General features: G+C 52.8%; 1 protein-coding gene across 4 annotated transcripts in view; it reads right to left on the reverse strand.

Moving 5' to 3' along the window:
* LOC140391721 (coiled-coil domain-containing protein 81-like) overlaps nt 1-23,185 on the reverse strand; it is a 252,969-nt gene that overhangs the window by 134,028 nt on the left and 95,756 nt on the right. For all 4 annotated transcript variants that reach the window (XM_072476491.1, XM_072476493.1, XM_072476490.1 and 1 more), the window contains one exon: nt 2,939-3,108. In XM_072476491.1, the coding sequence (XP_072332592.1) occupies nt 2,939-3,108 (170 nt within the window). The remainder of the gene's footprint in view (nt 1-2,938; nt 3,109-23,185) is intronic.

A 23,185-nucleotide genomic window follows, 5' to 3' on the forward strand; every position in this document is an offset into this window, starting at 1 on the left:
ATTCCCTCTCTCCCATGCCCTAAATGATTAATCTAAGCCCGGCAGCACAAACCTAGGGTTTCTGCCAATCGGAGTCAACAGAGACATGTAGCCCAGTTTAAAATGCTGCCTAAACTGATTCCAAATCCTCAAAGTGCCTATCACCACTGGATTTGAAGAGAATCTCACAGGAGCAAAAGGGAGTCGCGCTGTAAGCAGGGCCCTGAGACTCGATCCTTTGCACGAAGACTCCTCCATCCGCCCCATACAGAGTCCAGATCCTCGAACCACCTCTGCACCTTATCAATATTTGATGCCCAGTAATAGCGTTTAAGATTGGGCAATGTCAACCCCCCCGACTGCCTATCTCTTTGCAAAAACATCCTACAAACCTGAGTAGCCATACCAGCCCAAACCAAAGTAGAAATCAATTTGTTAACCCTGCAAAAGAAAGCCTTGGGAAGAAAGACATGAATGAAATGAAATGAAATGAAAATTGCTTATTGTCACAAGTAGGCTTCAAATGAAGTTACTGTGAAAAGCCCCTAGTCGCCACATTCCGGCGCCTGTTCGGGGAGGCTGTTACAGGAATTGAACCGTGCTGCTGGCCTGCCTTGGTCTGCTTTCAAAGCCAGTGATTTAGCCCTGTGCTAAACAGCCCCTGACCAAGCTGTGCATGAAAGCCATCGTGCCATGGTGCAGCGTGGCCGATAAAAGTCGGGAGACCCTACGTCAGGATCTACACAGCATGCAACGCATTGTGAGATCCAACACGATTTCATGAGATGTTGCGATGTAAATCCCGCCCATTGTGGGCGGCTCACTTTTTCCCAAATCTGCATATTAGAGTGAGACAGCTACCTCACTGTAATGTGTAGATTCCTGAGGTACTTAAGGCTTTGGTATTCATCCCCTGCATCTTAGAGGCCTCGGGTGAGCGCCTTTTAGCACTTGTCCCCACACATGGGGACCAGAGGGAATGGCACATGTGGGGTCTCACAGAGGATTGGAGGCCCCCAGCTGCATGCCTTTTGGGCAGGGTAGTGCCCTGGCACTGCTGCTGCCACCTGGGCACCCTGGCAGTGCCAGCCTGGCACCCTGGCAGTGCCACTGCTGCGATCAAAACTTTTACCTTGTCGCCAATGTGATGGCTTGAGACACCTTCCAATAATTAACAAAGGGGTTTATTGATGAACGGCAAAGGCAGTTAAATAACAGGCACAGAGACCCAGAGGTGGTGAGAAATTGGGCAGGGTGGCACCCTGGCACTCCCTATGGCACCAATGCACCTTGACACTGCCAGCCTGGCATCTAGGCACTGCCACCTAGGCACCCTGGCAGTGACACCCTCGCACTGACAGGGTGCCTGGGTGGCACTGCCAGGCTAGCAGGGGCAGGAGAGAGTAGGTAAAAGGACAAGCCTGTGATTGAAGGGAAGGTGCCGGAGAAGAAGATGCCGAGGAGTGGACCAGGGTGTTGCAGAGGGGAGGGTCCCTTTGGAATATTGACAGGAGAGGATAAGGGAATCTGTGTTTAGAGGTAACATCATGCTAGAGGTGGTAGAAATGATGAAAGATGATTCTTTGAATGTGGAGACTGGTGGGGTGGAAAGTGAGGAGGACAAGGAAAACCTTATTGTGGCTCTGGGAGGTAAGGGAAGGGGTGGGAGCACAAGTGGGGGAAATAGGTCAGAGATGGTTGAGGGTCCTGACAACCACAGTGGCTGGGGGAAATCTGAGTTGAGCCCCTAGGTGCCAGTCATGTGTTCTCTTGCATGACTGTGTGGATGATACTGTACTGTACTTAGCCCCAAGTTAACCTTTTATGTGCCAGATTCTACTGCAGTAGGGGCATCTGAAAGAGATGTATAAAATTATGTAGCTTGTATCTTAGATAAGATAGGCAAAGAACGGCCATCCCCATTAGCTAAACGTACAAGGATTATTCATCACAGATTTAAGATTTTGTGCAAGAGATAAAGGGTGGATGTGAGGAAGAACATTCTGACACAGTACTTTGTAATGAATAGGACCTCATTGCATGGGATGTGGTTAAAGTAGAGATGATCAATAATTTCAAAAGGCAATTGCATTGGCACTGTTGAATATAACCTTGCATGGCTATGGGGTTACAGCGGGGACATTAGACTGACTGGATTGCCCTACAGTGAGCTGACATGCACTCAATGGAACAAATGGCCTCCTTCTGTGCCATAATTCCTCTATGAACCTTTGAGATAGAGAGCACGGAATCACAAATTTCTAGAAAAAAGGACCTTTCAGATTAAGGAAAAGAGAACTGCAAATACACAGAAGAATATGGAAATATTGTCATCATACATAATCTCAGGGAATTGTTTCAGTTATTTCAAATGAATTTGCAGAACTACCAAAGGGGATGTGCGTTTAAAAAGATAAAAATAAAATTAATTTGTTCCAATGCTTAAAGATTTTGCTCCAATAAAAGAGGTGTGCCTATCCTTACAACTACTTCAATTTCTCTGCATTTTTATCCTCGATCTCACGCTTTGCATACACTCTCGCATCCACAACCTGAAACTCCACACCACTACTGTGAGAATTTATGTTGCCAACCCATTGCTTCCAGATCCCAAAGCCACTCTATTTATGAATATCATAGTCTCTGATAATGGCATAATACCTTTATAAAATTGAGCGATAATACAAGACATCAGCTGTACACAAACTGTCCAGGTGTGAGTTAAGTGAATCAAAGTGTTTTTAGCAATATTTTTAGACAATACAAGGTCATCTCCAACAGAACAAATAAGAGCTATTTTGGAGGCAACTGTCTTTGAATTTCTCTTCTCAATACATACACGCACACACAGTGGCTAACATAAAGCAAACAAAAAACCAATGTGAATATGAATCACATTGCCTTATATTTTCCTAATTACAGTAACTAAAATTATGAAGGGTCATTTCAATCATCATACCTGTTGTTTCTCTACCTTTCTCTCTTTCCTTCATTTTCTCAGTTTGTTCACTTTCTCCACTTGGCTCATTTTGTTGAGGTTGAGAGAGATTCTCATCCTTTTCTCTGAGATTTTCTTCTTTAATTGGCTGCAGCATTGATTTTTTTTCATTGAGATCACCCGGCGAAATTCTATGAGATGGTTACAGTTATGACCAAAGATAGATACACATACATGTCTAAGGACAATCAATACATAATCCACACATAATATCAAAACCTGACTATATTTTATTGTTAATATTCCAGTTTAACAAAATGAATACAATGATCTTGAATTTCCTCCATGATTCCATCAGATCCCACTCAACTCTAGTGGGGATCCCATCAGAATCAGAAAGCAGAAGGATCCTAATTGTGTTGGGTTCCTACTAATTTCAGAATCATTTAGTCTGAAGGAAGGATCTACCCTCACAAGATGCATGAATTTGAATATTGAGCCAAGGAGGAGGCTCCCTAGATTATCAGTTCCCATTTTACCAGCTCAGCTGTGAGCTGCAATTGGTATTGTGAAAGAAAGGAAGCAAGTGCCCTTGGTCTATTCCTACCTTTCTGAACACAGCTACGGCATCACTAACAATGGATTCTCTTTCCTTTAATGCCATGGGGGAGCAGTCTCAAGGATTTAGAGCAATGCATGACAGAGCAACAGAGGTACGAGATGCACAGTTGGTGAAAAAAAGAATTGCAAAGCGGCATCACAGTATATTGTTGGGGGTAGGTTTACAGGTAAATATTTAATTTAAACTACCGATAACTTAAACTAGATCAGGTAATTTGTTTAAAAAGCTAAATGAGCAAAGCTGATTAATTCACAGAATCATACTATCTTTTTTTTAAAAAATATTTTATTAAGGAATATATAATTTTAACAATTTTCAAGAGGAAAAAACAACAAAGCAAATAACATCCAACCAACCAACAACCAACTCCAGCCAAAATGGCTTATGATGCGCTATCAATTACGACGAGACGAGAGTAGAATGTAATCGAGGCTTTATTACACAAAGATGTGTGGACTCCGACAGCAGCTGACGAAATGGCTGCTGTTCGGAGAGCACACATATTTATACTCCACCTACTGGGCGGAGCCAGCAGGCAGGGATCTACCCCCGTACCTGTAGTACAGGGGCCTTACCGTAAAACCCATATATATACGGTATAATACATCAGTGGTGATTACCACATTCACCTCCTGTTAAAAATGAGTCCAGCGGGGGTGTAGGAGAACTATATACAGACAAGTTGCTTTTATAAATCGCAGAGAATATTACAAATTTAGGCGGTCCGGTGCCTTGATCTGTCGTCGACAGCGCCGCAGTGCTGGTGGCGACTCAGGCGTCGGCTTGGTCTTCGGTGACTCCGGGAGCATGTCGAAATCCTCTTCATCCCCGGGTGGGAGCAAGGGGTGGACGGATTGGCCTGGAGCGGGGGCTGCGGTCGGGTGCGCTGGTGGAAGGGAGGGTAGCGCCGGGGCAGGGGGGGGGAGGGGGTGCGGAACCAGCTGGTGCCAGGTCCCTGAGGAAGACTATGTCTTGGCGAGCGTCGGGGTACGCTATGTAGGCATACTGCGGGTTGGCGTGGAGTAGTTGTACCTTCTCAACCAACGGGTCCGCCTTGTGGAGTCGCACGTGTCTACGGAGGAGAACGGGTCCTGGAGCTGCCAGCCACGTTGGGAGCGAAACCCCGGAGGTGGACGTCCTGGGGAAGGCACAGAGACGTTCATGGGGGGTTTCGTAAGTCGCGGTGCACAGGAGCGACCAAATTGAGTGGAGTGCGTCGGGGAGGACCTCCTGACAGCAGGAGGCCGGGAGATTTCTGGAACGTAGGGCCAGCTGGACAGCCCTCCAAACTGTCTCATTCTCCCGCTCCACCTGTCCGTTTCCCCTGGGGTTGTAGCTGGTCGTCCTGCTCGAGGCAATGCCACGTTGAGCAGGAACTGGCGCAGCTCATCGCTCATAAATGTGGATCCCCGGTCACTGTGGACGTAGGCGGGGAAACCGAACAGAGCGAAGATGGTGTTGAGGGCTTTGATGACGGTGGCAGACGTCATATCAGGGCATGGGACAGCAAAGGGGAATCGGGAATATTCGTCGACCGCACTGAGGAAGTATGTGTTGCGGTCAGTGGAGGGGAGGGGCCCTTTGAAGTCCACGCTGAGGCGTTCAAAGGGGCGGGAGGCCTTCACCAGGCGCGCACAGTCTGGCCGGTAGAAGTGCGGTTTACACGCCGCGCAGACCTGGCTGTCTCTAGTGATAGCCCTGACTTCTCGATGGAGTAGGGCAGATTACGGGCCTTAATGAAGTGGTGACTCCTGGGTGACAGAGATTGTCGTGCAGGGTCCGGAGTCGGTCCACTTGTGTGCTGGCACATGTACCTCGGGAGGGCATCGGGGGGCTCATTGAGCTTATCGGTGCGATACAAAATCTCGTAGTTGTAGGTGGAGAGCGCGATCCTCCACCTCAAGATTTTATCGTTTTTGATCTTGCCCCGCTGTGTGTTATTAAACATGAAGGCAACCGACCGTTGGTCAGTGAGGAGAGTGAATTTCCTGCCGGCCAGATAATGCCTCCAATGCCGCACAGCTTCAACGATGGCTTGGGCCTCCTTTTCGACAGAGGGGTGCTGGATTTCGGAGGCATGGAGGGTGCGGAAAAAGAATGCCACGGGCCTGCCTGCCTGGTTGACAGTGGCGGCCAGAGCGATGTCTGATGCATCACTCTCGACTTGGAAGGGGAGCATCTCATCGACCGCGTGCATCGCGGCCTTGGCGATGTCGGCCTTGATACGGTCGAAGGCCTGGTGGTACTCGGTCGTCAGTGGGAAAATGGTGGATTGAATGAGTGGGTGGGCCTTGTCCGCATAGTTTGGGAGCCACTGGACGTAATACGAAAAGAACCCCAGGCATCGTTTGAGAGCCTTGGGGCAGTGGGGGAGGGGGAGTTCCATGAGGGGGCGCATGCGATCGGGTCGGACCCCAGAACTCCATTCTGGACCACATAGCCGAGGATGGCTAATCGGTTCGTGCTGAACACGCAGTTCTCCTTGTTATACGTGAGGTTGAGGAGAGTGGCGGTGTGGAGAAATTAGGAAAGGTTAACGTCATGGTCCTGTTGGTCGTGGTCGCAGATGGTGACGTTGTCTAGGTACGAGAAGGTGGCCCGCAGTCCGTACCGGTCAACGATTCGGTCCATTTCCCATTGGAAGACCGAGACCCCATTGGTGACGCCGAAGGGAACCCTAAGAAAGTGGTAAAGGCGGCCGTCTGCATCAAACGCAGTGTATGGGCGGTCCACCTTACAGATGGGGAGCTGGTGATAGGCAGATTTCAGGTCCACTTTCGAGAAGACCTGGTATTGTGCAATCTGATTGACCATATCAGATATGCGTGGGAGGGGTACGCGTCGAGCTGCGTGTACCGGTTGATGGTCTGACTGTAGTCAACGACCATCCTGTTTTTCTCCCCAATTTTCACCACTACCACTTGGGCTCTCCAGTGGCTGTTGCTGGCCTCGATGATACCTTCCCACAGCAGCCGCTGGACCTCAGACCTGATGAACGTCCTGTCCTGGGCGCTGTACCGTCTGCTCCTGGTGGCGACGGGTTTGCAATCCGGGGTTAGGTTTGCAAAAAGGGAAGGCGGGTCGACCTTAATGGTCGTGAGGCCGCAAACGGTAAGTGGTGGTAAGGGCCCGCCAAATTTCAGGGTTAGGCTCTGGAGGTTGCACTGGAAGTCCACGCCGAGTAGCAAGGCAGCGCAGAGGTTGGGGAGGACGTAGAGGCGGAAGCCGCTGAAATCCACGCCCTGGATGGTGAGGGTGGCAATGCAGTACCCCCGGATCGCCACGGAGTGGGATCTGGAGGCCAGGGAGATTCTCTGATTAGTGGGGTGTACCGCGAGGGAGCAGCGCCTTACCATATTGGGGTGGATGAAGCTCTCAGTGCTCTCAGAGTCCAGAAGGCAGGAGAACTCGTGCCCGTCGACCTTCACCTTTGTCGAAGCGGTCGCGAGGTTGTGCGGTCGAGACTGGTCAATCGTGACCGAGGCAAAACGTGGCTGGTCATCGGCGGTTGCAGGCGATGAGCTGCCTGATGAGGTGCCCGCGGGCAGGGGTCCTGAGGCGGATAAGATGGCGGCGCCCATGGGCCCATGTGTCCTGGGGGAGGCAAGATGGCGGCGCCCATTGATTCTGAGGCAGGCAAGATGGCAGCGCCCACGGGCCGCACGTGTTGTGAGTAGAGCAAGATGACGGTTCCCACGGGCCGCACGTGGTCCGAGGAGGGGTAGATGGCGCCGCCCACTGGCCGCACGTGGGGGGTGTCGGGACAATAGCGGCGATTGAACGGGCCTGGCACACTGCAGCGAAATGTCCCTCCTTGCCACAGGCCTTGCAGAGGGCGCTCCGCAAGTCCACAGAAGTAGCATTTGGGTCCCCTGGGGTTGGTTGGCTGCCGCGCGGCGCAGGCGTGGGGTTGGCTGGGGGCTGTCGCTGATGGGGTCTATGATGGGGTGGCTGTCGGCGGGGTCCACGATGCACAGGGGGGCGGGGGCCGCCCGGTCAGGGGCATAGGCCTGAACGTTGCGTGATGCGACCGTAAGCGAGAGCGCTAGTTTTTTGGTCGCCGCGAGGTCAAGCGTGGCCCCTTCTAAGAGGTGCTGGCGAATGTAGTCAGACCGTATGCCCGAAACGAACATGTCTCTCATCAGCAGGTTCGAGTGATCAGTGGCCGAAACGGCCTGGCAGTCACAGTCTCTCACTAGGGCGAGCAGGGCACGCCAGGAATCTTCCACAGACTCACCGGGAAGTTGGCGCCGCGTGGATAGGAGATGCCTGGCGTAGATTCTTTTGCTCTGCTGAGCGTAATTTTCCTTCAGTAGCGCCATGGCTTTTGCATAGGTCGGCGCGTCCTGGACGAGGGGAAAAACGTTGGAGCTCAGCTGCATGTACAGAATCTGGAGCTTCTGTGCTTCTGGGATTGGGTCTGGCGCAGACTAGGGGCGAAATTCTCCCCCAACGGCGGGATGTCCGCCGACTGGCGCCAAAGCCGGCGCCAATCAGACGGGCATCGCGCCGGCCCAAAGGTGCGGAAGGCTCCGCATCTTTGGCGGCCTAGCCCCAATATTGAGGGGCTAGGCCGACGCCGGAGGGATTTCCGCCCCGCCAGCTGGCGGAAATGGCGTTTGTTTCCCCGCCAGCTGGCGCGGAAATGCTGCGCATGCGCGGGAGCGTCAGCGGCCGCTGTCAGTTTCCCAGCGCATGCGCGGGAGCGTCAGCGGCCGCTGTCAGTTTCCCGCGCATGCGCAGTGGGAAGAGTCTCTTCCGCCTCCGCCATGGTGGAGGCCGTGGCGGAGGCGGAAGGGAAAGAATGCCCCCACGGCACAGGCCCGCCCGCGGATCGGTGGGCCCCGATCGCGGGCCAGGCCACCGTGGGGGCACCCCCCGGGGTCAGATCGCCCCACGCCCCCCCCCCAGGACCCCGGAGCCCGCCCACGCCGCCTGGTCCCGCCGGTAAATACCAGGTTTGATTTACGTCGGCGGGACAGGCAATTCCTGGGCGGGACTTCAGCCCATCCGGGCCGGAGAATCCAGCGGGGGGTCCCGCCAACCGGCGCGGCCGGATTCCCGCCCCCGCCCAATCTCCGGGAGCGGAGACTTCGGCGGGGGCGGGATTCACGGCGGCCAACGGCCATTCTCCCACCCGGCGGGGGGTCGGAGAATGACGCCCCTGATGTCAGCTTCAAAACAGGCCAGCCAATATTCAAGTCTTTTTTGGCGTTGTCTGCTTGAGGATGCATCAGCAGGCGATCCGGCTTGATGCGGAGGTCCATCTCTGAAAAATCTCTGTGTAATAAATTGATGCGCTATCAATTACACGACAAGACAAGAGTAGAATGTAATCGAGGCTTTATTACGCAGAGATGTGAGGCCTCCAACAGCAGCTGACGAATGGCTGCTGTTCGGAGAGCACATATATTTATACTCTGCCTAGTGGGCGGAGCCAGCAGGCAGGGATCTACCCCTGGACCTGTAGTACAGGGGCCTTACCAGCAAAACCCATATTTCTATATACAGTATAATACATCAGTGGTGACTACCACAGCTTACAAACACAATTCCCCAATTCCCCTTTCCCACCAACTATTTCCCACCTCAACCAGCCCCCCATGCTTCCTTCTTTCCCTTTACCTCCCACTCCCAACCTTTTTTCTGCTGACAGCTTAATTTTCCCCAAAGATGTCAATAACCACCTCTGGGTGAACCCTAGCATCGATCCCCTCAGGGCGAACCTGATCTTCTCAAGCCTGAGAAACCTGGCCATGACCCTAACCCCCGTTTTCGGGGGTTCCGAGTCCCTCCACCCCAATAAGATCCGTCTCCAGTCTTCCAGGGTGGTAAAGGCCAAAACATCAGCCTCTGTCGCTCCCTGGGCTCCCGGTCTTCTGACACACCAAAAATCGCCACCTGTGGACTCGGAATCACCCGTACCTACAATGCCATGAAATCGGCAAATCCCTGCCAAAATCCCCGAAGCCTCGGACATGCCCAAAATATGTGGACATGATTTGCGGGCCCTCCCGCACACCGCCCACACCTATCCATACCATTCCATGAGCTCTTTATAAATTTCCGAGACCTTCCCCTCCCCCACTCCCATTTTTGACACAACCTTGTCCTGTATCCCTTGGGGCGGGTGGTGCGGAAAGGTGTAAACCTGGCTCCGCGCAAAGTCCCTCGCCTGCAGGTAGCGGATTTCATTCCCATCGGGAAGCTCAAACTCCTCCTCCAAATCATCCAAGCGCGGAAAGCTGGCTTTAATAAACAGGGCCCCAAACCACTTGATCCCAGCTTGCTGCCACCTCCGAAACTCCCCATCCAGCCCTCCCGGTGCAAACTGGTGGTTGCGACAGATAGGTGTCCATACCAATGCCCCCTCCACTCCCATGTGCTTCCACCACTGTCCCCACACTGCCATGATAAATTGCCCTTAGTGTCCAAAATTGCCTTTAGTGTTGGGTGGGGTTACTGGGATAGGGTGGAGGTGTTGACCTTGGGTAGGGTGCTCTTTCCAAGAGCCGGTGCAGACTCGATGGGCTGAATGGCCTCCTTCTGCACTGTAAATTCTATGTTAAAAAAAAAACCCTCACGGCAGCCACTACCACCGGGTGGCTTGTGGAGTACCGAGGCGGCGAGAGCGGCAGAGGAGACGTTATCAATGCCCCTAAACATTTGCCCCTAAATGAGGCTGCCTCCACCCACTCCCACATCTACCCCTCCCCCACTACCCACTGCCTAACCATTGCTATGTTCGCTGCCCAGTAGTAGTTTCTGAAATTCAGTAGGGCCAGCCCCCCTCCCCGTGACCCTGCTCCAACAGCACTTTCCTTACCTATGGGGTTTTACCTGCCCACACAAAACCAGAGATCACCACATTTACCCTCTTAAAGAAAGCCTTGGGGTAAAAATAGGCAGGCACTGAAATACAAACAAAAACTTCGGGAGAACCATCATCTTTACTGTCTACACCCTCCCCGCCAGTGCCAACGGGAGCATATCCTACCTTCTGAAGTCCCCCTTCATTTGCTCCACCAACTGAGCCAAATTCAACTTGTGTAGCTGTTCCCACTCCCACGCCACCTAGATACCCAAATACCGAAAGCTCCCTCCAACCAACTTAAACGGCATCACCCCCAATCTCCTCTCTTGACCCCTTGCTTGAATCACAAAGACATCGCTCTTGCCCATATTCAATTTGTACCCCAGAAATCAGCCGAATTCCCCGAAGTTCCCTACAATCCCTCCAATCCCCTCCAGCGGGTCAGAAATATACAAAAGCAGGTCGTATAGCGAGACTCTGTGCTCCATCCCCACCCCCTCCCTTCCCCCTCCCCCCCCCCCCCGTACTATCCCCTGCCGGTCCCTCGACGCTCTCAAAGCCATCGTCAATGGCTCTATAGCCAAGACAAAAAACAGTGGGGAGATTGGACAACCCTGCTTTGTCCCCCGGTGCAGCCTAAAATAATCTGAGCTCACTCGGTTCGTCCGCACGCTCTCCACCGGTGTCTGTAACAGCAACTGGATCCAGTCCACAAAACCCTGCCCAAGCCCAAACTGCCCCAGGACCTCCCACAAATACTCACACTCCACCCGATCAAAGGCCTTCTCTGCATCCATGGCGACCACCATCTCCGAGCACATCATAATCACATTTATCAGCCTTCTAATGTTCGCCGCAAATTGCCCACCCTTCACAAACCCCATCTGGTCCTCCCCTATCACCCATGGCACATAATGCCCTATTCTCGAGGCCAAGATCTTGGCCACCAGGTGCGGGAGCCACAAAATGTGAGACTACTCATACCATGACCGCCACTGGAAGTTCACAGAATCATACTATCATAGAATTGTTACAGCATCATGGTTAGGATGGGTATAGAGGGATATGGCACAAGGAAGTGCTAAGGGTTTTGGCCAAGGTTGGTAGCATGACCGGTGATGTGTTATCTGTGTTGGATTAACACGGACTGCAACTTGATGCAGTATCACTTGAAAACAGGCTTCCAACGCTATAGATGGTTCAACACTGTTTTATTGAACTTGCCGAGTAATGTACATAGTTCGCTATGAGTCAACATTCTATCAATCTAAGCTTGCTAACTTTGGTCTGGCTTGCCCAGACTTGCCCTGTGCCATGTGTAGTAGGGGCTGACTGTACATTTCACCCTGACTGCTGCTACAGCTATCACCAGTACGAAGAGGCCTTCCTGCCTCGTGTGTTTTATACTGGTAATGTACCCTGTAGTGTCCTGCCTGGTGATTGGTTGTTCTGTATTCTGTGTGGTGATTGGTTCCAGTGTGTGTCCCTCACTGCCTCTCTGTATCTCATTATGAACATGAGTGCATATTATGACATCTCCCCTTTTTAAATAAATTTTGGATGCTTGTGGCTGTGTGCTTGTATTTACACGTGTGACTGTGCAAAATGGCGAGTGAGTGAACATATATACATGGGAAGGTATCTATTGTGCATATACAGAACAAGGTGAACAAAATTTACACAGTTAAAGTTCATAAGTGGCCGGTGGACTCGTGTCGACGGCCTCAGAGGTGGCGGGGGGGACGCAGGCGTCTCGACAGGCGGGATTGCTGCCAGATTGGCGGGCTCATAGCTTGAAATGTCTGGAGGAGGCGCCTCAACATATGGAGGGGTTGTGGTCAGGTGGTGGTGGACAGACAACTTTGCGCAGTGCCCTTCTGTTGCACCTGAGAATGGAGCCATCAGCCATGCGAACAACGAAAGATCTGGGGGCAGCCTGTCGTAGAACAACAGCTGGGGCTGACCAACATCCCTCAGGCAGCTTGATGCGAACAACATCTTCTGGAGCCAGCTCAGGCAAATCAGTGGCATCATACGTGATCTTCTGCTGGTCCCTGAGTCGCTGCACTTTTCTTAGCACCGGGAGGTGATCAAGATCTGGAACGTGGATGGCTGGAATAGTTGTCCGCAGGTTGCGAGTCATGAGTAGTTGAGCCGGAAACAGACCAGTCGACAGGCGGGTTGCCCTGTATGCCAACAGTGCAAGGTTGAAATCGGATGCAGAGTCTCCAGCCTTGTGGAGCAGCTGCTTGACAATGTGGACCCCTTCTTCCACCTTCCCATTTGACTGCAGGTAGTGGGACTGGATGTGACATGTTTGAAGTGGTAGGATTGTGCAAAGTTGGACCACTCTTGGCTGTGGAAATATGGACCGTTGTTGCTCATCACTGTGAGTGGTATACCGTGCCTGGCAAACATCTCCTTGTAGGCCTTGATGACTGATTTTGACGTGAGGTCCGACAGCTTCACAACTTCTGGGTAGTTCAAAAGGTAATTGATCAGAAGTACATAGTCACGCCCATTTGCGTGAAAGAGATCTATTCCCACCTTGGACCACGGAGAGGTCACGAGTTCATGTTGTTGGAACGTCTCCTTAGGCTGAGATTGTTGGAATCTCTACCATGTGGTGCAATTGAGGACCATATTGGAGATGTACTGGCTGATCCCAGGCCAGTAAACTGCCTGGCAAGCTCTGCGTCGGCATTTCTCGACTCCAAGGTGACCCTCATGGATCTGCTTGAGCACCATGGCCTGCATGCTGTGGGGGATAACAATTCGATCCTGTTTCAGAATGATCCCTTCAACAACCGTCAAATTATCCTTGACATTAAAAAACTGGGGGCATTGTCCCTTGCGCCACACATTTGCGAGGTGGTGTATTACCCTTTGCAGCAGAGGGTCTTTGGCAGTTTCTGCTCGTATCTGGACGACACGTTCATCAGTGGCCGGGAAGTGGCTGTCGCACATCTGTACTTGTGCCTCGATTTGGCGGATGAAGTCTACATGTTCGCAGGGCGTGGTGATGGATCTGGATAGGGCATCCGTGATTACCAGCTCCTTGCCCGGTGTGTAGACGAGGTCGAAATCATGTCGGCGGAGTCGCAGAAGAATGCGCTGTAGCCGGAGCGTCATATCGTTTGAGTCCTTCGGGATGATGTGGACTAAGGGTCTGTGATCTGTTTCCACCGTGAACTTTGGCAGACTGTATACGTAATCGTGGAATTTAACGGTTCCTGATTGGAGACCCAGGCACTCCTTCTCAATCTGAGCGTACCTTTGCTCGGTCGGAGTCATGGCCCTGGATGCGTATGCCACTGGAGCCCAGGACGAGGAGTCATCTTTTTGGAGGAGCACCGCACCAATGCCGTCCTGGCTTGCGTCCGTGGATATTTTAGTTTCCTTGGTCGGGTCAAAGAACGACAGGACTTGGGCCGTGGTGAGCTTTGAATTGAGCTCCATCCACTCCGCTTGATGTGTTGGTGTCCACTGGAATACTGTGGTCTTTTTTACTAGATGCCGGAGGGCTGTGGTGTGGGATGCCATGTTAGGAATGAATTTTTCCAGAAAGTTCACCATCCCCAGGAAGCGTAGTACCGCCTTTTTGTCCTCTGGGGTCTTCATGGCATTGATTGCCGTTACTTTGTCAGAATCAGGTTGCATACCCTGCTGGGATATTTGATCGCCCAAGAATTTGATTGAAGACAGACCAAATGAGCATTTGGTCCTGTTTAGCTTGAGGCCATTCTCGTGGACCCTTTTAAAAACCTGTTTGAGCCGATCTATGTGTTCCTCGGGGGTCATGGACCAGATTATCACGTTATCCACATAGACTCGCACACCCTCGATGCCCTCCATCATTTGCTCCATTATGCGGTGAAAGACCTCGGAGACTGAAATGATACCGAAAGGCATGAGGGTGTAACAGTACCTGCCGAACGGAGTGCTCCAGAGCTTCCTGCTGGAGTCGTCCAGTTGTATTTGCCAGAATCCACGTGAGGTGTCCAGCTTGGTAAAGAATTTGGCGTGTGCCATCTCAGAGGTTAATTCTTCCCGCTTCGGGATCGGGCAGTGCTCCCTCATGATGTTGCGATTGAGGTCTTTGGGATCGATGCAGATTCGTATTTCGCCTGAGGGCTTCTTCATGCAGACCATGGAGCTGACCCAGTCAGTTGGTTCCGTGACCCTTGAGATGATGCCCTGGCTTTGGAGCTCTTGCAGCTGCGCTTTTAAGCGATCCTTTAGAGGAGCCGGCACCCGGCGTGGTGCGTGAATGACTGGGATGGCATCCGGCTTGAGTAGTATTTTGTAGTGATACGGGAGCGTGCCCATCCCATCGAACACATCGGGATATTACGTGAGGACGTCGTCTATGTCAGCCTGTAGATTCACATGAGATGAGGCAGTCGGAGGTGCAGAGGACATGGCATGGATTCGCTGTACCAGATTAAGGAGTTTACATGCACAAGCGCCGAGCAGGGATGCCTTGTCAGGCCTGACAATCTCGAATCTTAACGTCGCCGTGATTGCCTTGTGGGATGTAACTAGATGACATGATCCACTAGCAGCTATGGCATTGCCATTGTAATCAAGGAGCTGGCAGGCTGGTGGAAGAATTTTGGGTTGGTCTCGGATGCTGTTGAGGTCTGCCCAGGATATGAGGTTTGCAGATGCGCCAGTGTCCAGTTTGAATTGGATTCTGCGCTGATTCACTTTAACGACAGCGCGCCATTCGTCACCAGAATCCACACTTAGGATTGAGAGGCACTTTGCATGAGTGGAGGAGACCGTCTCACGTGTGGTGATGATGCCCACCTGATATGGAGACTCGAGGCAGTCATCATTTGTGTTTGTTGGACTTTCGGGATCGGAGTCCTGCATGCCTTGCTGTATGCAGTGGACAGGTCTGCGTTGCTGCTGGTTTTTGACCGGTGGAGCGGACCTGCATAAGGCCGCATAATGGCCAGGCTTTCCACATTGGAGACATCGCCTTCCTTTGGCTGGGCCTTGCCACTTTAAGTGGGCGGAGCCACAATTTTGGCACGTCATGACGCTGATGTCAGTGCGTTCAGTGCGCCTTTGCGCATGCGCAGTGCGGTCGGCCAACGTTCGCACATGCGCAGTAGTGTTTTTGGCCTCATTGTCCTCCATTTCCATGGGGGCCCCATGGAAAGCCTGCGAAACGGCCACTGAAGCCCGCAAAACGGCCACTCTCTTCAATGTTCAGACCCTGCAGCCTCGCGATGGCCTGTACAGTTTCTGCCTCGTGGGAGGCTAGTTTTGCCGTTTCTGCCGCCTTGATGTGGGAGTAGCAATTTCTGGCATGTTCATGGGCACGTTTCAATGGCGATTGGGAGGGTCATACGTTTGATTTTAAGGAGCTGCTCCCACAGGGAGTCGGAATGGACCCCAAAAACAATCTGATCCCGGATCATGGAGTCAACAGTCAAGTCATAGTTATATGACTGCGCTAAGATGCAGAAACAGTAAGAGATTTGGCTTGAGCTGCAGGAATAGACAAAGGCCGCTTCCAGCATGCAGGCGGGGGAAGGGCAAGCTTAAAGCTGCAATCTAAGATGCGGAGATGGGTCAAAAAGGAGTGAAAATGTTCATCCTTAACCTGAAGCCTCTGTTGGAAGCTGTACTGTTCAAAGCTCTCATTCACCTCGACTTCACAGTGGCTGTCAAATTTTTGCAGAATAGTCTGGAACTTTGCTTTATCTTCTCCTTGGGCAAACGTGAGCGAGTTAAAGGTTAGGATGGCGTGATCCCCCGCCGTCGCCAGGAGCAGTGTGATTTTCCTGGCATCTGATGCTTCATCAAGGTCGGATGCTGTGAGGTGTAGGAGGAACTTCTGTCTGCAGACCTCCCAGTTGTCGCCGAGGTTGCCCGAGGTCCGGAGCTGCGGAGGGGCCTGGATCTTCTCCATACCGCTGGCTGTTTGCTACTTGCTTTTCCGGTCGTTTCAGATTTACTCGAGGTAGGTCCGTTAGAGTTGATAGTTTCCTGGCACCATGATGTGTTATATATGTTGGATTAACACGGACTGCAATTCGATGCAGTATCACTTGAAAACAGGCTTCCAACGCTGTAGATGGTTCAACACTGTTTTATTGAACTTGCCGAGTAATGTACATAGTTCGCTGTGAGTCGACACTCAATCTCAGCTTGCTAACCTTGGTCTGGCTTGCCCAGACTTGCCCTGTGTCATGTGTAGTAGGGGCTGACTGTACATTTCACCCTGACTGCTGCTACAGCTATCACCAGTACGAAGAGGCCGAGCCTTCCTGCCTCCTGTGTTTTATACTGGTTATGTATACTGGGAATAGAGGGATACGGACCCAGGAAGTGTAGAAGATTGTAGTTTAGTCGGGCAGCATGGTCGGCACGGGCTTGGAGGGCTGAAGGGCCTGTTCCTGTGCTGTACTTTTCTGTGTGGTGATTGGTTCCTGTGTGTGTCCCTCACTGCCTGTCTGTATCTCATTATGAACAAGAGTGCATATTATGACAACCGGTACAGGCATGGCGGGCTGAAGGCCCTGATCCTGTGCTGTATTGTTCTTTGTTCTTTCACAGAAGAAGGCCATTCATCTCGTCAGGTCTGCGCTGAGTCTTGTTTGTTTGGTGGGGGATGGGTTGGTTAAGAGGGAGCATTGTTCTCTGGGAGGTGAGCAACAGGTTCATGGGGGGGGAGGGGGGAAGGGGGGAGGGGATTGGGGGAGGGTTATTTTTCTGAGGGTGACGAGGGCTTTTTCTTTGTTTTATCTTTTGGGTGGGGCTGGCAGCCATCTTGGGTGGGCTTTGGGCCGAAGTATTTGGTGTGGGTACGGGATAATCCTTTGTGATGTAAATGGCTGACTCCATGGTGAGGGAGAATGAAAGACCTCTGATCAGGTTGGTCAAATGGAACGTGCAGGGGCGCGGGAGGGGGGGGGGGGGGGGGGGGGGGGTCCAGTGAAGAGGTTGAGAGTTTTCTCTCAGCTGAAGAAGATGTGATGCTTTTGGAGGAGACCCACTTACGGGTGAGGGACCAGACCAGACTCCAGAGGGGGTGGGTGAGCCAGCTATTTCACTAGGGTTTTGACAGCAGGGCCCGGGGGGTGGCAATTTTAATGAACAAGTGGACTAGCTTCTTAGCGGATAAGGTCGAGGCAGCATGGGTGGTAGGTATGTGATTGTTACTGGGCAGGTTAGTCATATTGGTAAATATTTGGCTCGTATACGGGATACGGGAAAGAGTGAGTATTTTCTGGTGAACCCCAGGGGGAAGGGAGCCAAACCAGGGTTGCTTCCTTTTAGCCTTGCCAATTCAAGCTTCAGAAGGGGATAGTGTCAGCGGTGTACAGAGCTAATCACATTCATATGTTCTGGTCCTGTCCAAAGCTAGAGGATTACTGGAAGGACATCAGGTGGGAGGGTAGTTCAAATGAGCAGCATGCCCCCCCATTTCTCCAATGAGTGTCTGCATGTCCCTGTGGAGGTGGTGACAGCTAGGAGCGACATCCTCATGCTGAGGGATGGAAGGAGGAGGCCACCCAACTCACAAAGAAGGCTTGGGCAGAGGCAACAGCTGAGGTCAACAGGCATGACCTGGTCCGGCGCAAGTGTGTAACCAGTGCCAGAACAGGTTCAATGACCTTCTGCACTCGGCAAGGATGAGTTCTGAGTGGACATTGTCCAGTATGGCAGACTGAGGAAGGGTGCCTGTATGTAGTTGCAATCAAGTGTGTGGGAATCAGGGAGCATCAGAACATATCTTTGGCTGTGCGTCTCAAGGCTGAAGAGATCTGAAGACCTGCGTCCATCAATGGGTCAGGCGTGCAAAGGGTTGGGAATGTTCACAAGCCTCATAGGGGTGATCTGGGGTGGGGTACAGCATGATATGGTGTCGGAGGTGGTGGATCGAGTACTCAATGGAGCTCTGCGCTTACCCGAAGGAGAAACACAGCCACAGCGACAAAGAGATCTGCCACTGTGATGGGGTGCCCAACCTGGCAATCTTTACAAGCCATGAGGTGGGTGCCCTGGAGTTCAAGTGCGGGCCGAGAGGGAGATGATCAGGTCGTGAAGTGGCTGGCGTCTCTGAGGAAGGTAAGAGCCCAGTGGACTGAAGTGTGACAAGCTGAGAAGGAAAAGAATGTATGGGCTTCTCATCCCTCATAAGGACTTCAGTGATGTACCAAATACTGAACCATGTATTACCATTGATACCAATCGCACAGGGCCACATGTCATGGAAACTGACTCTGTGATATGACTAATAGTTCTGTCCGATTGTTTTCCTCCCTCAGATTCATCAGAGCTAGCCAGGAGTCTAGCGAGCCTCCATTGACACCTGAGCAGTCAACCATGGAAGATGGACCCGCGGCACACCCTCTCAAACACCAGCGCAGATACTAGTACGTTGGAATGCAATAACGTCAAGACTCAGTTGGTAGTGCACAGTGGTGAGAGCAGATCACACTCACTTGAGCAGATGGTGGAGAAAGGGAGTGCTCGACTTCCGGGTGCGGCTATGCAGAGCTAGGTCACATATTCGGTAGCTCCTGCTTGGAACGGACTTTTGGGCTCTTTTACAGGGCCCCCACGGCATTTGTTTGACATTTCCCGGTGTGGGAAGAAGACTGCAGCATTCCCCTGACAGTGTCCCCCAGGAATGTTATGTCTTTTGGCTACCAGACCCGGCAGAAACAGTAAGAGATTTGGCTTGAGCTGCAGGAATAGACAAAGGCCTCTTCCAGCATGCAGGCGGGGGAAGGGCAAGCTTAAAGCTGCAATCTGACTTGACTCTATCAAAGGTGAATTCTAGCAGCAGAGGGAACAACTGTGAAAAGATCTACCAAGGCCATTGAAGAAGCAGAGACGAGGCTTCCGGTGGCGGCCATGGAGGAGTAGGTCGCGCATTCGGCAGCTCCCGTCCGGAACGGACTCTCAGACCTTTTTCAAGAGTTTCCATAGACTTTTTGGGGTAGACTGGTGAAGCGAACACTGCCAAAAGGATTCCCTCTCGACTTCCGGTTGCGGCTATGCGGAGCTAAGCCGCACAATTCGGCAGCTCCCGCTACCACGGACTTTCGGGCTCGTTAGAGGAGCCCCAACGGAACTTTTTTTTTTTGACGCAGCCCGTGGGGAAGGGAAGAGAGAGGTCCCCCTCCAACATCTATGAAACGGACCAGAAGTGTAACGGCCAAAGGAGCGGCACTGGAACAACGGGAGAAGCGAGGGAAAGAAAACAAAATGGCGGCGGCCAGGGAAAAAGGGGAGCTGCAGGAGTTCATCAAGCACTGCTTCGAGGAGCAGCGTGAGGAGATGCGCAAGGAGATGTTGGCGCCTATGCTTTCGGCAATTGAAGGACTCGGGATCACCCAGAAGGCCCACGAAGCTAAGATCCAGGAGGTACAGAAAAGAGTCAGTCAGAACGAGGACGAGCTTGTGGGCCTGGCGGCGAGAGTGGAGCAGAACGAGGCGCTACACAAGAGGTGGGCGGGAAGACTCGAAGACCTGGAGAACAGGTCGAGGAGAAAGAATCTGCAAACCCTGGGTCCCCCTGAAGGAGTGGAGGGGGCTGATGCCGGGGCATACGCGAGCACGATGCTCGAGGCGATGTTGGGCACGAAGGCACATCGGGTGCTGGCGAAGAAGCCCCAGGCAAATGAGCCGCCAAGGGCGATGGTGGTGAGGTTCCACCAGTTCACGGACAGAGAGTGGGTCCTGAGATGGGCCAAGAAGGAGCGGAGCAGTAAGTGGGACAATGCAGAGGTGGCGGACCAGGTCAGGCTAAGAAAGGGATGGGTAGGACAGGTATTCCACTCGGGACTGGACGCGAAGAATAGAGGGGTGGCAATATTGGTGGGAAAGCGGGTGTCATTTGAGGCCAAGACTATTGTAGCGGACAATGGAGGGCGATATGTAATGGTGAGCGGTAGGCTGCAAGGGACGTGGGTGGTGTTGGTAAACGTATACGTCCCGAACTGGGATGATGCAGGATTCATTGAGCGCATGTTGGGGCGCATTCCGGACCTGGAGATAGGAGGCCTGATAATGGGACGGGACTTCAATACAGTGTTGGATCCAGCACTGGACCGCTCCAAACCAAGGACTGGAAAGAGGCCGGCGGCGGCCAAGGTACTTAGGGGGTTTATGGATCAGATGGCGGGAGTGGACCCATGGCGGTTTGCAAGGCCGCAGGCCAGGGAATTTTCTTTCTTCTCCCATGGACACAAAGCCTACTCCCGGATAGATTTCTTTGTTCTGGGTAGGGCGCTCATTCCGAGCGTGGAGGGGACGGAGTATTCGGCTATAGCCGTTTCGGACCATGCCCCGCACTGGGTGGAACTGGAGCTGGGAGAGGAAAGGGACCAACGCCCGTTGTGGCGGCTGGATGTGGGACTGCTGGCGGACGAGGTGGTGTGTGGGAAGGTGAGGGGGTGTATCGAAAGGTACTTGGAGGCCAACGACAACGGGGAGGTGCGGGTGGGGGTGGTATGGGAAGTGTTGAAGGCGGTGATCAGGGGAGAGCTAATTTCCATTAGGGCTCATAGGGAGAAGACAGAGGGTATGGAAAGGGAGAGGTTAGTGGGGGAGATTTTGAGAGTGACAAGAGATACGCAGAGGCCCCGGAGGAAAGATTACTTGGGGAAAGACGACGACTCCAGACGGAGTTTGACCTGTTGACCACAGGGAAGGCGGAGGCACAGTGGAGGAAAGCACAGGGGGCGACCTACGAGTATGGGGAAAAGGCTAGTCGGATGCTGGCACACCAGCTCCGTAAGAGGATGGCAGCGAGGGAAATAGGGGGAGTCAAAGATGGAAGGGGAGCCACGGTTCAGAGTGCGACGAAAATAAACGAGGTATTCAAGGCCTTTTATGAAGAGCTGTACAGATCCCAGCCCCCAGCGGGGGAAGAGGGGATGAGACGATTCCTAGATCAGCTGAGATTCCTGAGGGTGGAGGAGCAAGAGGTGGCTGGTTTCGGGACCGGACGGATTCCCGGTGGAGTTCTACAGGAAGTACGCAGACCTGTTGGCCCCGCTACTGGTAAGGACCTTTAATGGGGCAAGAGAGGAGGGGATCCTGCCCCCGACAATGTCGGAAGCGACAATTTCTTTGATCCTAAAGCGGGACAAGGACCCACTGCAATGTGGATCGTACAGGCCGATCTCGCTCCTCAATGTGGATGCAAAGTTGCTGGCAAAAGTGCTGGCCACGAGGATCGAGGACTGTGTCCTGGGGGTAATCCACGAGGACCAGACGGGATTTGTAAAGGGGAGGCAATTAAACACCAATGTGCGGCGGCTCTTAAACGTGATAATGATGCCATCGGAGGAGGGAGAGGCGGAGATAGTGGCAGCTATGGACGCGGAGAAGGCCTTTGACCGAGTAGAGTGGGAGTACCTCTGGGAGGTGCTGCGTAGGTTTGGGTTCGGGGTAGGGTCTATCAATTGGGTTAAGCTCCTTTACAGAGCCCCGATGGCGAGTGTAGTGACGAACGGGCGGAGGTCGGAGTACTTTCGACTGTACCGAGGGACTGTTCGCATTGGCGATCGAACCATTGGCCATGTCATTGAGGGAGTCTAATAAATGGAGGAGGGTGGTCCGAGGGGGAGAAGAGCATCGGGTGTCGCTATATGCGGATGACCTGTTGCTGTACGTGGCGGATCCAATGGAGGGGATGGTGGAGGTCATGCAGACTCTAAGGGAGTTTGGGGAGTTTTCGGGCTATAAGCTCAATGTAGGGAAGAGTGAGCTCTTTGTATTACAGGCGGGGGACCAAGAAAGAGGGATAGGGGACCTACCGCTGAGGAGGGCGGAGGGGAGCTTTCGGTATCTGGGGATCCAGATAGCCAGGAGTTGGGGGACCCTACATAAACTGAATCTGACAAGGTTGGTGGAGCAAATGGAGGAGGATTTCAAAAGATGGGACATGTTACCGCTCTCGCTGGCGGGTAGAGTGCAGTCGGTCAAAATGGCAGTCCATCCGAGGTTTCTGTTTGTGTTTCAGTGCCTTCCCATTGTGATCACTAAGGCCTTTTTTAAGAGAGTAGGCAGGAGTATTATGGGGTTTGTGTGGGCGAATAAGACCCCGAGAGTAAGGAGAGGGTTCCTGGAACGCAGTAGGGACCGAGGAGGGTTGGCGCTGCCAAACCTGGGGAGCTACTACTGGGCAGCAAATGTGGCGATGATCCGCAAGTGGGTTATGGAGGGAGAGGGGGCGGCATGGAAGAGGATGGAGATGGCGTCCTGTAAAGGAACGAGCCTGGGAGCGTTGGTGACGGCACCGCTGCCGCTCTCGCCGACAAAGTATACCACAAGCCCGGTGGTAGCGGCAACGCTAAGGATCTGAGGCCAGTGGAGACGGCACCGGGGTGCAATGGGAGCATCGGTGTGGTCCCTGATCAGGGGTAACCACCGGTTTGTCCCGGGGAAGATGGACGGGGGGTTCCAGAGCTGGCATCGGGCGGGGATTGAAAGAATGGGGGACCTGTTCATCGACGGGACGTTTGCGAGCCTAGGGGCACTGGAGGAGAAGTTTGAGTTACCCCCGGGAAATGCCTTTAGATATATGCAGGTGAGGGCTTTTGTGAGGCAACAGGTGAGGGAATTCCCGTTGCTCCCGGCACAAGAAGTTCAAGATAGGGTGATCTCGGGTGTATGGGTCGGGGAGGGCAAGGTGTCGGAAATACACCAGGAGTTGAAAGAAGAGGGGGAAGCGCTGGTAGAAGAGGTGAAGGGTAAATGGGAGGAGGAGCTGGGGGAGGAGATTGAGGAAGGCCTGTGGGCTGATGCCCTAGGTAGGGTTAATTCCTCTTCCTCGTGTGCCAGGCTCAGCCTGATA

Source organism: Scyliorhinus torazame, chromosome 15 (genome assembly GCF_047496885.1).
Source record: "Scyliorhinus torazame isolate Kashiwa2021f chromosome 15, sScyTor2.1, whole genome shotgun sequence".
NCBI lineage: Eukaryota > Metazoa > Chordata > Chondrichthyes > Carcharhiniformes > Scyliorhinidae > Scyliorhinus > Scyliorhinus torazame.